Source organism: Orbicella franksi, chromosome 15 (genome assembly GCF_964199315.1).
Source record: "Orbicella franksi chromosome 15, jaOrbFran1.1, whole genome shotgun sequence".
Lineage (NCBI taxonomy): Eukaryota > Metazoa > Cnidaria > Anthozoa > Scleractinia > Merulinidae > Orbicella > Orbicella franksi.
The window spans coordinates 14,244,141-14,262,314 of record NC_138159.1 but is presented as its reverse complement, the minus strand read 5'-3'; the positions used below and the strand labels follow the sequence as shown (position 1 = coordinate 14,262,314).

At 38.8% G+C, this 18,174-nt stretch overlaps 1 protein-coding gene across 2 annotated transcripts; it reads left to right on the top strand.

Moving 5' to 3' along the window:
* The first annotated feature begins 9,019 nt into the window (after positions 1–9,019).
* Positions 9,020–14,675, top strand: LOC145469990 (GFP-like fluorescent chromoprotein cFP484). 2 transcript variants are annotated; one of them, XM_081453819.1, is made up of 5 exons: positions 9,020–10,114; positions 10,196–10,296; positions 11,755–11,973; positions 12,406–12,615; positions 12,984–14,675. In XM_081453819.1, exons 1-5 carry the CDS (start codon positions 10,112–10,114, stop codon positions 13,123–13,125), a joined length of 675 nt encoding a protein of 224 aa, XP_081309945.1. In that variant the 5' UTR covers positions 9,020–10,111; the 3' UTR covers positions 13,126–14,675. The 2 variants fall into 2 exon arrangements, with proteins under 2 accessions (XP_081309945.1, XP_081309944.1); XM_081453818.1 differs by having other exon boundaries at positions 9,020–10,296.
* The last annotated feature ends 3,499 nt before the right edge of the window (positions 14,676–18,174 follow it).

Below are 18,174 nucleotides of genomic sequence, written 5' to 3'. Positions count from 1 at the left end.
TAGTCTTAGCCTGGCATTTTCCTGGCTGGCCTTTTACTTTTCTTAAAATTCTCATTATGAGAAAACTTTTCAGTTATTCTCTCTGGACGATTTTTTCTCTCATTAAAGAAGCCTATCCTAAACAAATGTAGAAGCTGCGCATGCGCTGTTTTTAAGTTCAATACGTACAGTTACGTCTTGGGAACTGTAAACTGAGCTTCAATAATACTTTTTTGAATGATGCGATGTTCAACAATTACACCATTAGGGTGGCTTTTAGCGCATACAAAGCATCAGATTAGTTTCATGCCTTTTTAACTTTTTCAAATAAAACTTATTATATTCGGTTATTGCTAAGGTTTTTATTTTTCAATCTCAATTTCTTAAAAGTAGCCGATTTATTTCAAAGAATTAACCCGTTTGTTAAAAGGAAAGTGGTTATTTCAGGTAACTCGGTTACCAGTAGGAAAGTATATGTAATGGAAGCTCAAGTTACAACTGCCAATACCTGTCGGCACTTGAACAGACTGAAAAACAGCGCATGCCTACATTGGTTTGTTTGAGGTATGCCTCGCAATATTTACCTAACGAAAAAGTCATCGAGCAGGAAAAACATAAAATTTGTCCTTACGCTAGAAACTTTAAAAAAACTTAAGATCATCCAAAAGTAACGTCAAGACTAAAACTGAGCATTCTTCCTTCCCTTATGTCAATTTCAAGGCTAATGTTGTTTGTGAAACTTACGATCAAAGATTACAGTTGTAAACAAAAGATGGCAAAAATGAGTGGAAGTAGGGTCGACTAGACAAGTCTGTCATCTTCTCTGAGAGAATTTAATACCCTTTTAGTTTAGAACTGTTTTCAGTGAAAATTGAGCTTCAAATTAGGTGGACAAAACATAAGGATTAAGGACGTTCGCGGGAAAATTTTCCAGTCGATAGATCTTTTTTGTAAATTTTTGCTACAGTCAGATAATGAGTTACTTGTGTCAGAAATGCAAAAAAAAAACAAAACAAAACAAAACAAAACAAAAATTGGGGGTCACCGACTTCGTTTCAGAGATTAAGCGCGTGGAAAACTACCCTGAGTTTGAAGAGCTGACGCACGTAATTGGGCACGGTCTACAAGGGTGTATAGTTAAAAATATCAAAGGTGAGTCAACCGAGGCAAACGATCTTAGTCATATTTTGTAGAAGGGGGTCTGTTGAGTAACTAGTTCTAGATGTTACCAACGTTTTCAGAAAACTTAACCCTTCAAGAGGCATTTGAAACCGTCGCACAGGTAAACGAAGAATTTAAAAAAAGGACGGAATTCGATGATGCATTTTGCAAAATAAATTAAACTTCTAGTCGATAGATTTTCTCCATTTTTTCGCTAAACGTAGAAAATCGGTAGAGAAAACGATCCATCAAAAGAAAAATAGGGGTCACCAAACGTCCAAGATGGTTAAATCCAGGAAAAGCTAATGCAGTGGCCATCTGCCCTATCACTGTTCGTTTCATTCTTTAGCGTGCGCGCTCATGCATGACGTGGAGTGTGAATTTGCGTGATATTGTTACATTATAGTGACATCTCAAGCAAACATGTTATTAACACGCACAAATTGGTATCCAAATAACGCTTAATTATCGTTCTTTCAAAAAATGTCTGTGATCTAAAGGCTCGTTTAAATGCATACGTTCTAGCTAAAGATGAAAAAGAATGTAATCAGAAAAACCTATTTATAAAATAAAATAAACCACTTTCGAGTTGCCTTTTCCCTCTGCAACAAATCGAGTGTTCATGCGAAACCACTCATATGAAAATGTGTTCTGTCTAGATGTTTATTTTCATGCACAAAAAAAATAAATAAATAAATAAATTTCATTTTAAAGGTTTTACATAAAGACTTGTTTTGAAAAAGAGGCACAAGGTAACTTGGAAATGACCTAATAATAAAATTCTGTAAGAATGACATCAGAATGCAAGAATGGCTGTTAGTCTTAATTTAACATTCTCCTAGCTAGCTTTATACCTTTCTTAAATTTTTTTATCATCAGCGCCCTTCCAGTTATTCTGTCTCGACAATTTCTTTTCTCATGAAAGAAGCCTCCGCTAAACAAATGTAGAAGCTACGCTTGCGCCGTTTTTAAGTGCAATACGTATAGGTACGTCTTGGAAACTGTAAACTGAGCTTCGATAATACTTGTTTTAGTGAGCCGATGTTCAATAATTACAAAATGAGGGCGGCTTCAGAGCACATATATCTATGTAAATATTCAATTTAGTGATAACAATGGGGTGACAGGCCTACACAACTCCTAACCACGTGTAATAGCCGCTTTGAAAGTTTTGCTCGAAATAGTATATCTTTAAGGATCTGCCCCTTTTGTATGGTACGATAGAGGGATCTTTGAATGTTTCGCTAAGCAATAATCCTGTGGCTTTTGGAGGACATTTCACCAGAGTAGAGCCGTTAGAGGTCATAGGCCTAGGCCTGTGTGGTTTCCGCTATTATGCGCGTGTAATTTGTGGAGTTTGACACCTCTGTTTTTGCCACCTGCTAGTGTTTTTTTTTTTTTTCCCGCTCATTTGTGCTGCAAGATATGTTTTAAGTTCCCTAAATATTAGCTATAAGTCTGTCTTAGAGAGACGTTCTTATGTTTCTTGCATCAATTTCATCGAGCTTTTTGTTCTTCCAGTTTGTTCGTTCTGGCACTGCAAATGTAGATGTTCACGCGCAGGTCTGTGGACTGTTTTGCGTGTTGTTTATGATATTGTGTGGTTTTGTTCAGGCAAAAGCTCTGAATTTGGGAGTTCTTCTTATGATTGTTCATCCAGCTCCAGGTTGTGGTCCTTATTGCTTTTATTTGCGATGTTGTCAGGTTAACTTGAGAGTGTTAATAGTCCCTCTTTTGTTAGGAGGCTTGTAGCCTTGTCGTTCAGGCATTACCGCGGTTTCGATCGTTCTGGATATTAGTTTTTTTTATTATTTTTTATTTTTTATTATAATTTTTTTTTTTATAATAGTAGTTTTCTCTTAAGTAATTTCGTGGCTAACGTTGGTCGTATACAGAAAAATTACGATCAACGAGCACAGCTGTTCGCAAAATACTACAAGAAAGGCATTAAGTAGAGAATACTGGACAAGTTTGTCGTCTGCTACTAAGGGAATTATTGTTCCGCTTCGGGAATGTCCTGGGAATGTCCGTGGACGCAGCCTGGCCGAGTGGCCATCGCGACGACTCGCATTACAGCGATTCCGGGTTCAAGTCCGGCTCTGACCACCACCTGGATTTGTTTCATGATCACGGCAGCCCCGAGTTCAAATCCTCGGCCACGCTTGTAACTGGCCAACTGGTTATGTTTAATTTGAATTATTTCTTTCAGTTATTTGCTTGACCCCACTAGCCTTTGTGCTATAAACACTGCCGAGGGTAAATAAATGTTACATTCACATGTCTATCGTCATTCAAATTGAACTCCAAACTTTTCTTCAAGCCACTTGGCGAGCTTATAATTGTACGTTCTGGTGGCAGATAAAATGGGCTTCATACTTAACGTGGCTTTCTGAGTCTGAGGAAGGCCATAGAGATGGGCAAGCCTGGAACTTTTCGGAGAGAGTGTATTTGCAATTTCCTCAATTGTTACGCTCAATCGCCTTAAATTATATTCTGCGTTCAAGTCTCAATCCACCCAAGGCTCTCTCTAAAGCCCTGAATTGTTTAAAGAAACGCGACGTCATCGTTATTACCAAACCAGGTAAAGGCTCGGGAGTCGTTGTGATGGACAAAACTGAGTATATTCGCCTTCTGAGCGCTACTTCAGTTGACAACACTTCCAAATTTATTCACGTTGATGACAGGCGATCATCTAAACACTACCACGCGCTCCTTGCACTTCGGTATACCTTGCGAGGTTACAAATTCGCAATTTCCTATTCAGCGTTAGTTCTTTTGGCCGCGATCACAGCGTGTTGGACATCTCACGCAAGGATGACGGCGACGCGTATTCGAAAATGAAAATACTTTAGAATCCTCCCAATTATATGTCGATAAATACTAGCTGTAGCTAAATTCGTGAAGAAAGCGTTTTATAAAAAATAATGGCCTGATTGTTTTGCAAAGGTTGGCTAGGAAATGCACAAAGATTTATAACGCGTGCAGAACCATTTTACGACTCATTAAACCCTTTTGTTGCGACTTTTTCGCTGCCGTTGTGGTTTGTATAAGGTCCCTGCTGTTGTGGTCTGTTGTGCCTCTATGTTTGCGATTTAAACCTCGAAGTCATTGAAAAATTCCAGGCGAACAAACCTGTGCGGCTTGAGGTTTTCCACGCTGGAAAAGTCTGTACCATTCGCCCATGGAAATTTCCGAAAATTCTCACCGGAATTTTTGGTCGAATTGAAAGTGCCCAAGGATTCCCCTATAGGTGGAGTTTTTCCCGCCACAGCGCGCCCATTCATTGGCTAGTTCATGGTCACATGACATCTAACAATGGAACTTTTTACCGCCAAATGCCACGAGCGGGCAACATTGCGAAAACTGTGGGAAACAGTTCACTATTACCCGCGAAAGGTTGACCGCCGTTGCACCTGATCTGCAGAGCGTGCAGTTGAAGGTGGCCTGATGTTGTCGCTGGAATCTCAGCGCGTTTTTCAAAATTTGCTTTTGCTTTTGTTTTGCTATGTAACAAATCTCTATGTTTCCCTCGCCTTCGTCTCGAGAAACAATGAAATTCTCGGGAAACAAAATTCACTTGTACCCTTGGGGCCAGTCATTAAGTGTTAAATATTTAACAGTTATTTACCTTTTTATTCTGATCAGCGACTAAACTTGGTTCTCCTTCAGGTTTTTCCAAACTGCGCAACACGCATAAAGACCTTTCTTGCATTCTCCTGAAATGAAGTTAAGGGTAAGCTTTGTATACACGTTAGCCCTTAATTCCGTTATATTAGTCGGCGTGGTTTTTTATGTGTCGGAAACCTTTCACAAGTTAAACAAGGTTATCCGGTAGGCAGAGATTACATTTTTTACCTACAACAACTTTCACCTTCATGAACACGGCGCAACACAAAGGCGCATGGAATTGCCAGGCATGAAGCCATTTATCTATCTCACATAGACCAAGCAGTGCCTTCCTGCCAACTTGGCAACATCTTCTCAAATTGGTGATCCCAAGACTTGCGACTGTGATGTCATAGTATTACGTTTTCGTGCCAGATGTCGGACTCCACAAGACAATCAATCACACGTCAGTTATTTGTTTGATCCCAAGACCGGCTGGGCGTCAGGAAGAAATGTACTCTTTTTTGCAGCATTGAATGGGAGACCGGGCTACCATTATTAAATATTCATAAACGACGATACCGTTCTGAGGCATAACGCATTTACTCCAGGCAACATGAGAAATACCTCACCGTTTCAAGCCGTGGAAAAGTGGCTGTTGGATTACGAGCCGGCTGTAGGAGTGTTGGATTATAAATTCCACAATGGAGCAAGTGTTGTCCTTGAGCGAAGAAGAAAAATGTCTGGTATAAATGAGAATCTCTAGTTCTTCCTACTGTGTTTTTTGATGCAATCTTCAACGCTTTTCATCATAAAGCCATTGAACATCTCCTGCCTTATCTGACGCAATACGAGCACCACAACTGGCAGTGCATTAATATCCAAACTGTAACCAAAAATTGAAGTAAAATTCCCCGGCCAAGCACTTTTGTTTGCTCCAGTCAAACAAAAGACTAGAAATCCCATATATCGCCCATATAATATGAACGGTACAAATGTATCAAAAATATGGCGTGAATATGTCCAAGAAATCATACAAGAAGCCCCAAAAAAGTTAGGAAGGCATGCTGTATTCGAACAATTACGTAAACACCCACCCAAGAGATACCTTAATCAGCTTTCACGCACGATTTGTTTGAACGTATCGCGTCACCAGCCTATCATTCCATATGGACATTTGCTGAATGAATTTTGATTGCCATTGTCTCAAGTTCAGTATTTAATATATAACTGTTTGAAATGGTCTCTCGAGAGCGTTCGGGCGAAAAGAAGGCGAGGCTGTGAGCCGTGTTCTTCCCCAAAGGCACGCACTTCGCTCTGCTATATATCCCTTTTTCTTTTCGTCCTACATCACTAAGCAACCTGCTATAATTCGACATTTCTGATTCTTAAACTTTCTGATGTGAGATCTTGGAATAAAGTTGTCGTAGAAAATAACCTTAAAGACTGATATCCTTCATGTCGCTTATTTACGAGGACTACGGGGTAATACTTACTTTTGGGCAAAAGACCTTTTTCCGCAGAATTAACCATCCTTTTCAAAGTCATCTATAATAATAATAATAATAATAATAATAATAATAAATAAATAAATAAAGACAAAAAGCGAGTAAAGAATAAGAGACGAGACAAGAAAGAGATGTATTCCACTGACTTTACTGGTAGGTTTCCATCATGGGACTTTTCCAAATCGCTAATTATAACGGCCATTCTTTCGCCGGCAAATTGACCTAATCAAGCGCTAGCACATTTATTTAGTGGAAGATTAGAAAAAAAAAAAAAAAAGAAAAAAAGAAAGAAAGAAAATCAGTGGTATTAATCAAATCTAAACTTTCGAAATAATTTTGAGCATTTTGATCCATATTGTGATACTTATAAATAACAGTGTTCAGAAAGAATTAATTAAGTATGAAATTTACGGATTGTGTACAAAAGACATTCATAACAGAGTTGAAAATATATTGTACAGTGATTTCATATTGTACAGACCTTGATTCGGTCATTGCAATTCATCGGGTGTAACCTCCATGCATTATAGTCTAACATGAAAATTGATTATTATAATTGACTTTCATATTTTTGTTCTAAAAGAAAATTGCAAAAGTCGCACGCGTTCTTCGTAGTTCACGTCATTCTGAACGGGGTAAATAACACACTTCACCCTGGTCTACTTGAGAAAGGCCGGTTCAGTTCGCAAACCGATCAAGACAAATTCAATTGATCAATTCGTCGCTCTTCCAAAACAGTATTAAGGGCAACAAAATAAGTAAGTGGAAGCTAAATGGCAAAGTAGTTTGGAAAAATTTTCATTGGCAGCTAGTACGGTAGACTTGAACCAATGTTTACATGATGACTATGGGTTAGCTTAAACGTGACTGCTTTGTACAGCGAATGTCCATCTTTGTGGAAATCGTTAGTTGTGAGTAAAATTAAAAGTTAAGATGTTTCAGTCTTACTAACTTAATAATCCGATAAGGAGTCCATCTCGAAATCTTTGTTGAGAAATCTTACAATTTTATATCATTATTTATCATTATTGCTTCATGTGTAGCCCAGAGAAAACACGATGATTTCATTCACCCTTGATTTCTCGGTGCAAAAAGTGAACACTACATGCAAGTATTTCTGGAATGTTAATTGTGCTTTGGGTCCGGGACGTTTTCATTTCTCATTGAAAATGTTCTCGAAGACAACACAAAATAGCCGTAATCCAAAGTATAAGCAGGAAATCTTTTGCAATGGCCTTTCTTGACTGGTATTTATCTCATATGTTTTTAAAAAAAACTTGTAGAAGGACAATTAACGCCCGTTCACGTGCTTCTAGAATGGTCAGCACTTGGAGTGTCACATATACATAACTGTCACATTCTACAAGTGTATATTGAGGCGTCTGAAACAGAACTTTTCTGACAAAAGCAAGATAGCGGATATCACTCGCACTACTGACTAGGCCAATACCATGCAAACTCACAAACATTGTTTTCAGTACAAGCGCAAGCGGCACTGATCGACTTTGGTACGCGGCAACCCTTAAGTTTCATACTTCATGTGTTTCAGTTGGAGGGGTGTAACGAGTCCTAAAAGAAAACTGAATTAAATGAAATATAGAATTAAAGAGAGAATGTCAACAAACTGTTCAGGTCTCATTTTAATTTGTAAAGGTACCGTATGCACTGAGTTGATAAAAGTGGTATGGCTCACCTAAATATCTCAACAAGTTCTGTCAATTTTGGTGATCGTGTAGGCGCTTGGAAACACCATACTACGGTATTTGATAACCACGAAATGTCAATCATGGGCGGTTTGAACAGGAATTATATTGTGCTCATCCAACTTTACTCGTACTTGGACGCGCAACTTGAATGAAAATTTGCGTTCCACGGTAGTTGAGTGGATTCTCCCTCAACGAGTGTTAGCATCCTAAAGTAAGAAGAAGCGTCGTTATAACTTCCTCCGTCGTCCATGCTCATAGTTTGATAGCAAAATGTAATATTTTGGCCTGGATAAACTCTTTCAAAAGCAATATCGAATTAAAATTGATTAATGTTTTTCTTCAGATTAAAGCGTATAAATTTTAAAAAAAATCTGTCAGCTTTGTCGTCCTGCTCTAAGGCGAGACGACGGTGCCTTTAAAGCCTTTTGTTCGGCTTGAAACAAATTCGGTGAGAAGCACAATCTCCGTGCGTTAATTTCACTTCAGAACTGATGACGGATATGATTACAAGGTAAACAAACGTGTATTAGCATAGCTTATACGCTGAATATATTGTTGAACTTCTTCGGAATTCCTGCGTTTTCAAGCTCTTCCATTCCATTATCAAATATGCTTATAAGGTACCGTATGCACTGAGTTGATAAAAGTGGTCTGGCTCATCCAAATATCTCAACAAAGTCTGTCAATTTTGGTAATCGTGTAGGCGCTTGGAAACACCATATTACGGTATTTAATAACCACGAAGTGTCAATCATGGGAAGTTTGAACAGGAATTATATTGTGCTGATCCAACTTTATTTGTACCTGGACGTGCAACCTATCTTTAAATTTGCGAGCCATTGAAGTTGAGTGGATTCTGCGGCAACGCGTGTTAACATCCCAAAGTAAGAAGAGCCGTCGTTATAACCTCCTTCGTTGTCCATGCTCATAGTTTGATAGCATAATGTATATTTTGGCCTGGATAAGCTCTTTGAAAAGCAATATCAAATTAAGATTAATGAATGTTTTTCTTCAGATTAAAGCGTATAAATTAAAAAAAAATAAAATAAAATCTGTCAGCTTTGTCGTCCTGCTCTAAGGCGAGACGACGGTGCCTTTAAAGCCTTTTGTTCGGCTTGAAACAAATTTGGTGAGAAACACAATCACCGTGCGATAATTTTACTTCAGAACTGATGACAAACATGATTATAGAAAGTAAACTAACATTCGCGAAGTGCGAACGTTTGCCATGAAAATCAAAGTCAGGTGATGAGAAATGTCGACTGATGTCGGCTTACTGAGAAACCTGAGAGAACCCACGGGGGCTTCGACTTCAGTGAAACCGGCTAATGCTTGATCGATTCGTTGCAAGTCCAAAATTAATTCTTTTTTGTTTGATCAACTTTTGATCAAATTTCTGCTAATTTCTCTTCTGTGTACCGAAAACAAAAATCGCCGACATCTATTTTACAAGGTAATTTCATATATGATCTATAACAAACCCACTAAGCTACCTTAAGCCAAAGCGTACGTACTTTTAAATTTAGTCCGCGATACGGTCATGTATGATCGACAACAAGCCAATTAAGCGTTGTAAATTAAGCCAAAGTGGGAGTCCTTTCAGGGGCAGCATATTATTGCTATGCATTTTCTTTACAGTTATTAATTAAGTCTCATTGTTAATAATGACCTTTGTTTTGATCTGTTAAACAGCCCTTACACATTTTTGATGATACCATTTTTCAATTTTAAACTCAAAACTATTTTTAAGTCCTCCTGTTTCCTATTTTTCTCCGTCTCATATTGAAGCCGTGTAAGAGTCGTCTGGTGTTATTGTGTGTTTACAAATCGGAATTTAATAATCTGTCGCACCAATGAAGAATTGTTTTGTGCGTGCAACTGTATTTAAAGTAGAAGTCACTGCGGCTTAAGCTTGAAAAAACCCCTGACAAATTGACCCTAACGACATGAGGTTTATGATGGACATCAAATCAGCTTTGGTACAAAAGGTTTCTGTTATCGGATTGGTTCAAGTAGAGTTTGGGTGTGACATTCAGATTTATAGCAGCATCTCTTAGAGCTGAGGTCCCATTTATTCCAGTGATTAGGTAGAGAGTAGATCGAGAACATCGAGCTGTATAAGGCTGAAAACGTGCTTTGACGTCTACCATCATGGTGAGTGTTGTACGTAGAAAAGGTTTTGCTTCAGATTCCAAGATTCGCAGATCTCAGATTTACCACAATTTCATTCCACAGAGTGTGATTAAACCAGACATGGAGATCAAGCTGCGTATGGAAGGCGCTGTAAACGGGCACAAGTTCACGATTGAAGGAGAAGGAAAAGGCAAGCCCTTCGAGTAAGTCAGTAAAAGTTGAACTGTTTAACAACTGTCTTCATATCAACGGTCGCATTGCTTCGAACAGTTCTTAGATTAAGAGAGTCATTGCAAAACCAAGGCTTTTAAACATTTGTTTTTTACTCTGGCCTAGAAATCGATAGCTTATATTTGCACAAGAATTATAGGGCTAAAAGTTTCGTTTTAACTTCTTCTGTTAAATAAGCATAGGCATACGGGTATCTTCGGACTTGGGCTTATTGGCCGAAAAAAATTACAGAATGCCCGGCCGAAAGCGCGAGTGTTGTTCGAACGCACTCGAATCGGGCAGAAAAAGCAAAAGCCTTCACAATTCTCACGTCTTATGAACATGTTATCATTCCAAAATGATTTAGCCTAGTAAAATCAGAAACTTATGAAAGAAACAGTTAATTCTTTCTCGTTCGAAAAGTTCAAGAAAATTTTAAAACGGCTCTTTTTGGAGCCATTCAACACGGCTTTATTCAGAGCCACCACCAAAGGTCTTTGTCTTCGTTTGCTCTGATTCTTTTGTCATTGTTTTATTGATGGAAATAATTAAAATCTATTTCGTGGATTTCCGCGATACACAGTTAAACGATACATGGCTTTAATTTCCAAAACAGAATAACTAGATCCCTACATCATTTGATCTTAACTCCGTTTTGACAACGCAAACGTCAGAGAAATTCATTTTAGTCTATATATAGAAGGCAAACCCCAGTTGTTTGAAAGGTGGATAACGCTATTCACCGGATAAATCGCTTTCCGGTGAATAAGTGTTAACAAAACAAACCACGCTATCCGCTAGAAAGTGATTTATCCTGTGGATAGTGTTATCCACCTTTTGAGCAACTCGGGCCTGGGCTTCTAGCTTTTGGAATGTTTTCTCCCACGTACTTTAATTTTGCCCGAATCGTCAGCGCTTTCACCGAAAAGTTTCAAAAATTTCTCCAGCTGGGGGAAGGAGGGGAGGCTGCGTCCCCCCGGTCCGTGCGCCTATATAAATAAGTCAATTCGTACAGGCTCCTGATGAAAGTTTCTAAGCCAGGCAAAATTTACCGAACACAAACGTTTTCGTTCAGTCAAGTAAGGGCTTAAGCCAGATTGGAGGACACACCCTCTATGACGTGATTAGAGAACTAAGTATTTTTTATTCAATTGTCCTTTCTCTACCACTCATACTTTGGATCCTGCTGCAACAAGATGTCATTGAGGTGTCATTTTTGTAAGTAAGCACTGACAAAGTGAACATTATTTAAAAGACCAAGCAACTCGTTCATTCAGATGAAGAACTTAGGATGTTATAACACTAAGAATATTTTATCTTTGAATTTTAGAAATGTTAGAGTTCCTTATATCGATTAAATCAAATAGGTTTCGGACGTCATTAATTATTAGGCCTTTGCGCATCTGAACAATACCTTTTGTCACTTCTTTGGTTTCTTGTTTATGTTTTAGGGGAAAACAGACTATGGACCTTACAGTCAAAGAAGGCGAACCTCTGCCCTTCGCCTACGATATCTTGACAACAGTATTCGATTACGGCAACAGGGTATTCGCCAAATACCCAAGAGATATAGCAGATTATTTCAAACAGTCGTTTCCCGAAGGCTATTCATGGGAACGAAGCATGACTTACGAAGACGGGGGCATTTGCATCGCCACGAACGACATAACGTTAGTAAGATGTGAAGCTGATGCATCCTAGGGGAAATTAGTGACTCTGGGGTTGACAAAATTTGTTTAGTTCTAATCACATCACTTTGATTTGTGCCCCTCTTATTCTTTAATCATCATTTTGTTGGAGTTTTATTCTTGCATCTAGTAGTACAGTTATAATTTTCTTACTCCTTTCTTGTAAGTTTGTTAAGACTATGGAAATTGTCATTAAAAACTGTTTTGTATTGAACGTTTAGACCTCTTTTCCAAAGCGGCTATGAAAAAAAGATAAAGAAAATTTTAAAAAAAGAGGATTATTGTCCCACGTGATGGCGCTCTTATAACATAATGTACAAGTGTCTATTAAATCACATTGCCAACTAACCGTTAAATATCCTTGTTTATCGTATATTTGCCCGGTAACACTATGTCTCACCTCTCTTTCGTCAGGATGGAAGGCAACTGTTTTGTCTATAAAATTCGATTTGATGGAGTAAACTTTCCCGCCAAAGGTCCAGTTTTGCAGAAGACCACGAAGAAATGGGAGCCCTCCACTGAGAAAATGTATGTGCGTGATGGAGTGCTGAAGGGTGATGTTAACATGGCTCTGTTGCTTGAAGGAGGTGGCCATTACCGGTGTGACTTCAAAACTACTTACAAGTAAGTTTCTTATGCGTTTAAGTGCCTTTATGATTTAGAATATGGAGTAAAGAAAAAAAATTCTTAAAGAAATGAATCATTCTTAGCGGTCACTGTTAGAGTGGAATTAGTGACCTTAGCTCCAGACCGACGCAACTGTTCAATTACGAGTGAACACGACTGCAAAACTGTCTAGATCACAAGGCAAGACCAATAACTTTACGTAGGAGGTATTAAGATAGTTGTGTTTTGACAGGTTAGTCAACTTCAGAAGCTGGCAACGATTAGAGCAAGGATCTTTTATTAGTAAAATATGAGTGTTGTGCTGTTGCATGCTGATTCACTCTTCCTAATGTCACTGATCCGAGTCCGTTTTTTCAACTTTACAGAGCTAAGAAGGTTGTCCAACTGCCAGATTATCACTTTGTGGATCATCGCATTGAGATTTTGAGCCACGACAGAGATTACAACATCGTTAAACTTCATGAGCATGCGGAGGCTCATTCTGGGCTGCCAAGGGAGTCCAAGTAAAGGTTTAACGAAAAATTAAGACGACAACAAGTAGAATAAAAGCGGTAGTTTTTTGTTTGTTTCTTTTGTTTCTATTTTTGTTTAGTCGTTTGTTTTTTATTGAAAAGCATTTACTCGAAATTATTATTCGATACTTCAATTCAAGGATATGTTTTAGAATTTGTTAATGACTATAGATACAAAGTTAAATTTTGTGAAAAACAGCTTTCCATTTTTCTTGCGGGATTTTACATAAGGATAGACTTTTTTCAGTTGATTTGTAGACAAATACAAGTAAGAGAATAAACTTGTTGTCTAAGACAGCTTTTATGGACTTTCTTTTATATCATAGGGTACTGACTATTGGAAGAGTGAACTCAATATAAATATAATTGTCAATTCAATGGTTTTTCTTACCTCTTTTCTCGCTAAATTTCTTTGCTTAACACGATAAAAATAGAAATTTGTTGATGGGAGATCAAAAGGGGAATGAGTCACTCAGTCAGTCAGTCAGTCACTCACTCACTCACTCACACCTTCCTTCCTTCCTCATTTTCCACGATTTTGAGCCGATAAATTTAATGTATCGATTTGAATTGAATGGTAATGCGTAGTTTACTTTGCTAAGAACCTAAAATATATTGAAACTGCTCATACTAACCGCATCAGTTGTGTTAACACCTCTATGATTGTCTTTGATTACGACGTTTGTCCAACGTTGATCTTCGCGGCCATCTTAGGAGAAGTGTTACTAATAGTTCGCCATGGGTGTGCACATCTGTGTCCACAATCGTCATTCATACGTACATGTGAGTTGTGAAGTCACTCCTATATTCCGAAGTTTTCAAAACACGGTATGTGGTTGCTTAAATGCAACCAAATCTAGCAGAATGGCTGTTGGTGGCACATGCTTCTTTTAAATCACTTTAAGCCATGGCTAGCTATAAGTGTTTTTTTCTGCGAGGGTGTTTGGTTACCAGTGTGCATGATGAAGTTGCTACGCACAAAATGTGTCAGCCTTGAAAGGGAAAAATGTCCGTTTTCCTAATTGTAGAGAAAACTAGGCAAGTGAGGATTCCACCAGGACAACAAATAAATCAAAACTGCAGTATAAAGTGGCTGCCAACTTGGCATGTAGGCGGGTACAGCTTGTACGCCCGACAGGGGTATCTGGAAAACCCGAATAGCGACTAGCGAATAGTCGCGAATAGCTTTTTAGCAGCAAAATCCCATCCCACGTTGATGCGAGGTTAACTACTGAGTACTGGGTACCAAACTACTGTCATTCGTCGCTATTCCTCTCCCTCCCACCCCTATTTGCCACTATTCGCCACTATTGGCCACCACTCGTCACTGTTCATGACTTTTCGCCACTATTCGCACTATTTGCGCTATTCGTACCATTTCCTATTCGGGACTATTCGCTATTCGTTTATCCAGACACCCGCCCGAGAGTGCAATTCCTTCTGCAGGATTTTTTTTTTTTTTTTTTTTTTTTTCACTTCTTCTTTGCACGATTTTTTTTTTTTCAGTCACTCTCCACTGCATTAATGTTGTTTTTTTGGTTTCTTCCCCACACCACCCCCCCCCCCCATCACTTGTCACTTGTCGTCCCTTAGGCAACTGGACCGCATGTGCTGCTGTTGTCGTTCATTGAGGTACAAATGACTCTTTAGAAAGAACACATATTAGCCCTGCCCGTCCACATTCGAAGAAAACGTCTGTCGCACGAGAGCAGAAATTTTAAGAAGAAATATGTATAACTTTTCTCGTACAGAGTTTTTTCTGTTTCTCTAAAGATGGAGGAAATCTGCCAAGGAAATTTTCTATGAAAAAAAAGACGGTGTCACAGACCATTTATGTTGGCTCCATAGGTTATAATAATCTCTGGAGTTGCATGTGCAAGTGTTATGTTTGAATGCTGTTTTTTCATTCGTTTTTATAGCCACTGATCCCAAGATTATTGCATGTAATAAGCAATGACTAAATGGCGTTTTGCTATCATCTTTGTTAAAATTTTGGGTTTTAGTCTTGGATTATACTTGCCCAAACAAATGTGTTTATCATTTTTTAAGGCTTTGTTCTTTTTTTTATTATTATTTTCTTGAATTTCCTTCCGTGAAATCTTCCAAAATTTTCACAGCACGTTGCATCCTGCAGGATACGAATTTTAATCACGGAAAAGTAGGATTTGTAAGGGCAGTTTTTTTCGATTTTTGTAAATGTATGTCTTTTACCGCTGCGAAAAAACTGGTCTTATAGATTTCCCTAAAAAACGAGCTCCGACTAATAGTCTGCCAAATTTTAAGGAATTTCAAAGAATGAAACGTGAGAAAATTCACCGTCAGTTTTGCTTTTTGTGCTCATGTTGACGTCGTAAAATATCAAAAAGCACTGCCGTTTTCCATCATCCTCAGCGCGCGTGCGATCGCAAAACTATAGGGAGCCATCTTAAAGAAAGTAAAATGCAGGTGAGCTTAGCGTTACCGGTACCTAGCGCTAAATCTGGTTGTATATCGTAATGCATTACGTGTCGTGACGTTGCAACATTAATTACGTGTACAGTCAGGATGCGCAGAAGCAATGGGAGCGGACGTCCTTAACTATTTACGATTCTTTTACAGGGGCCTATATCTACGGGAACCGGCTAAAGGTGGCAAGTAGCATCACATTTGTGTGACTTGACGAAACAGTGATACAGTCTGGAGGCTCCTTAAAGATGGAAGGCTTATGAAGAGGAGCTGGTTTCTGACCAGAGAACGTCAACGTATCATTAAGGTGATTCCTTAGCATTACATTGCGCATCCCTACTGCGCACGATTTTCGCGTCATTAGCGCGCGCAAATGAGCGCGTGCGCGTAAAAAAAAAAAGTAAGAGATTTCTCTCAAACTAAGCTCGATAGCGAAATAATGCTCCTTTTCTCTTAAACGAGCACGGTGACCCCCACTTTTTATTTCATAATTTCAATGAGAACAATATCCTCGATAACCGAGAAAAAAATTAGCAGAAATCTATGGCTACTTTTTTGGCAAATGAAATAAATAGTACAGAGGGAGACATAACGGGCCCAACACCGCATGTCCAAATTATGTTTCCTTTTCAGGATAAAAAAATGTAGGTTATTTGAAGACATTGTTTCTGGGACGTAGATGAATAAACAATCAAAGAAAGTCAAACTCTGTGTGATATAACACGCTGCATTGAAAAATAATCGAGCTTATTTGTTACGCGCGGAGATTACCAAAAGTCACCTAAATAACCGTATTTGTCAGCATTGTTGCGTGAAAACAAGCACGGTGACCCCCCTATTTTTACTACGTTTATGATATCTCGTTTTCTACGTTTATAATATCTTCCTGTCCTGTAACAACAGCATACCAAGTTTTATCGGAAATCTATGGCGGGTTCTTTTACAAGGGAATCACCTTAATGGTGGAGGGTCCCTGCTGCTAGGGCAAGACCAAGATTCAATTGGAGGGTACTTTTTGACCCCAATAAGAACTTTCGAAAAACCCTTTTCAATGTCAACGTCTGGTCCCATGTCCTATCGGATCGCGAAATCAAGAGGCTGTCAAAGTCGTACATAACAGGAGAGGGAGACGAGCACGGTTGGTCTGATTTCAGGCATGGCGTGAAAGGAAAAACCGTAATGGTTATTCCATGTCCTTGTCACCCGCTTAGTTCTCAGGGATGATTATTCTGAAGACACACTGTTCAACTTTCGGATGTTGTCAAGATCAGAATAAATATTGTACCTTCTAACTAATGCGTCTTCTTCCAGAGTCAGCATAATTAGAATTATGTCCCAATACCAACAGACAAGATTGGTGGACACTAAAATCATTGATTGGGGGAGTACTCCTTTGCAGTATTCATCAGTTTTTAATCTAGTCATTTGCACTCCGCGCCACGCCGCCCCACGCTACTGTCCTCCACTTTCCTCTGCTCTACTTACCCTGTAGATACTACGGCTCGAGGTGTTAAATTCTAGAGAACATGACCAGTAATGTCGGGAATTAAAATTATCCTAGGTTTTAGCACTCCCTTTTTTTGATTGATGGGCATAACGACCACTGATAGGATTTTTTCCTTCAGTCTATAGCTCCTGCCCTTCTCCTGCACTACTCCTGCTCCTTCTTATAAGGAGAACTACCAGCGACTATCAGCAATAAACGAAGCTACATTCGTGGAATTTAAACCAGGTAAACGTACTCAGTTGAACTCAAGCAAGAATATTAAAAAGTAACCTTTTGCAGCCGATGTAGTCCGTTGAGGCAAGATAGCCCTCGAGAAAGAATATATTTTAGCCTAACTCGTCCTCATTTAAATTAAAAATTCGGCCACTCGAAAGCAAAAAAAAAAAAACGACGAAATATTTGTGACTCCTCCTTTTTTTTGTTAACGTCTGTAAAAGGAAGGACGAAAGAGATCTACGAAAGGAACAGAAGAGGTCATCGACCACTTAAGAGAGTGAATTGCAGGCGAGGTTACCGTACTCGTTGCCAAGCCCTAAACTTGCTTACATTACTTGCTTAGCGCCTGCGCTTGATGTACGACGTTAATTACATGCACAGTAAGGATGCGCAGTAACAATGGGGCAGTCTCACCAAGATTCAGTGCTTCTTGAAAATCCAATGAAGGTGTTGGTATTAATTGGAAATCCACTAGTAGTTGCCTAGTCTTGCTAAAATGTACCTACTAATCACGAAAGTTATTTAGAACTGTTGTGGCTACGGACGAGTAGGAAAGAAGTGGTCTAAAACTTGAAAACGTCGGGCCGACGTTTTCAAGTTTGACATTGTTACTTGGTGGAAAATCACTAAAAGTCATTGACCTCTTAGAGATTGAATTTATGCCTTTTTTTAGCATACTTTCAACAAAAACTTAGAAGACCTCTCGTGATACTGTCCCTTGAAAGTTTTACCAACCAAAGAGCCAGCAGTTGGTATTTCTGCTTTAAAGTTTAAGTAGGTTGGGACGCTAGTGAGAGATTATGTCGTTGTAATTAAGTATGGGAGTCAGTCAGTCAGTATCAGTCAGTCAACCAATCAATCAATCGGTCAATTAAT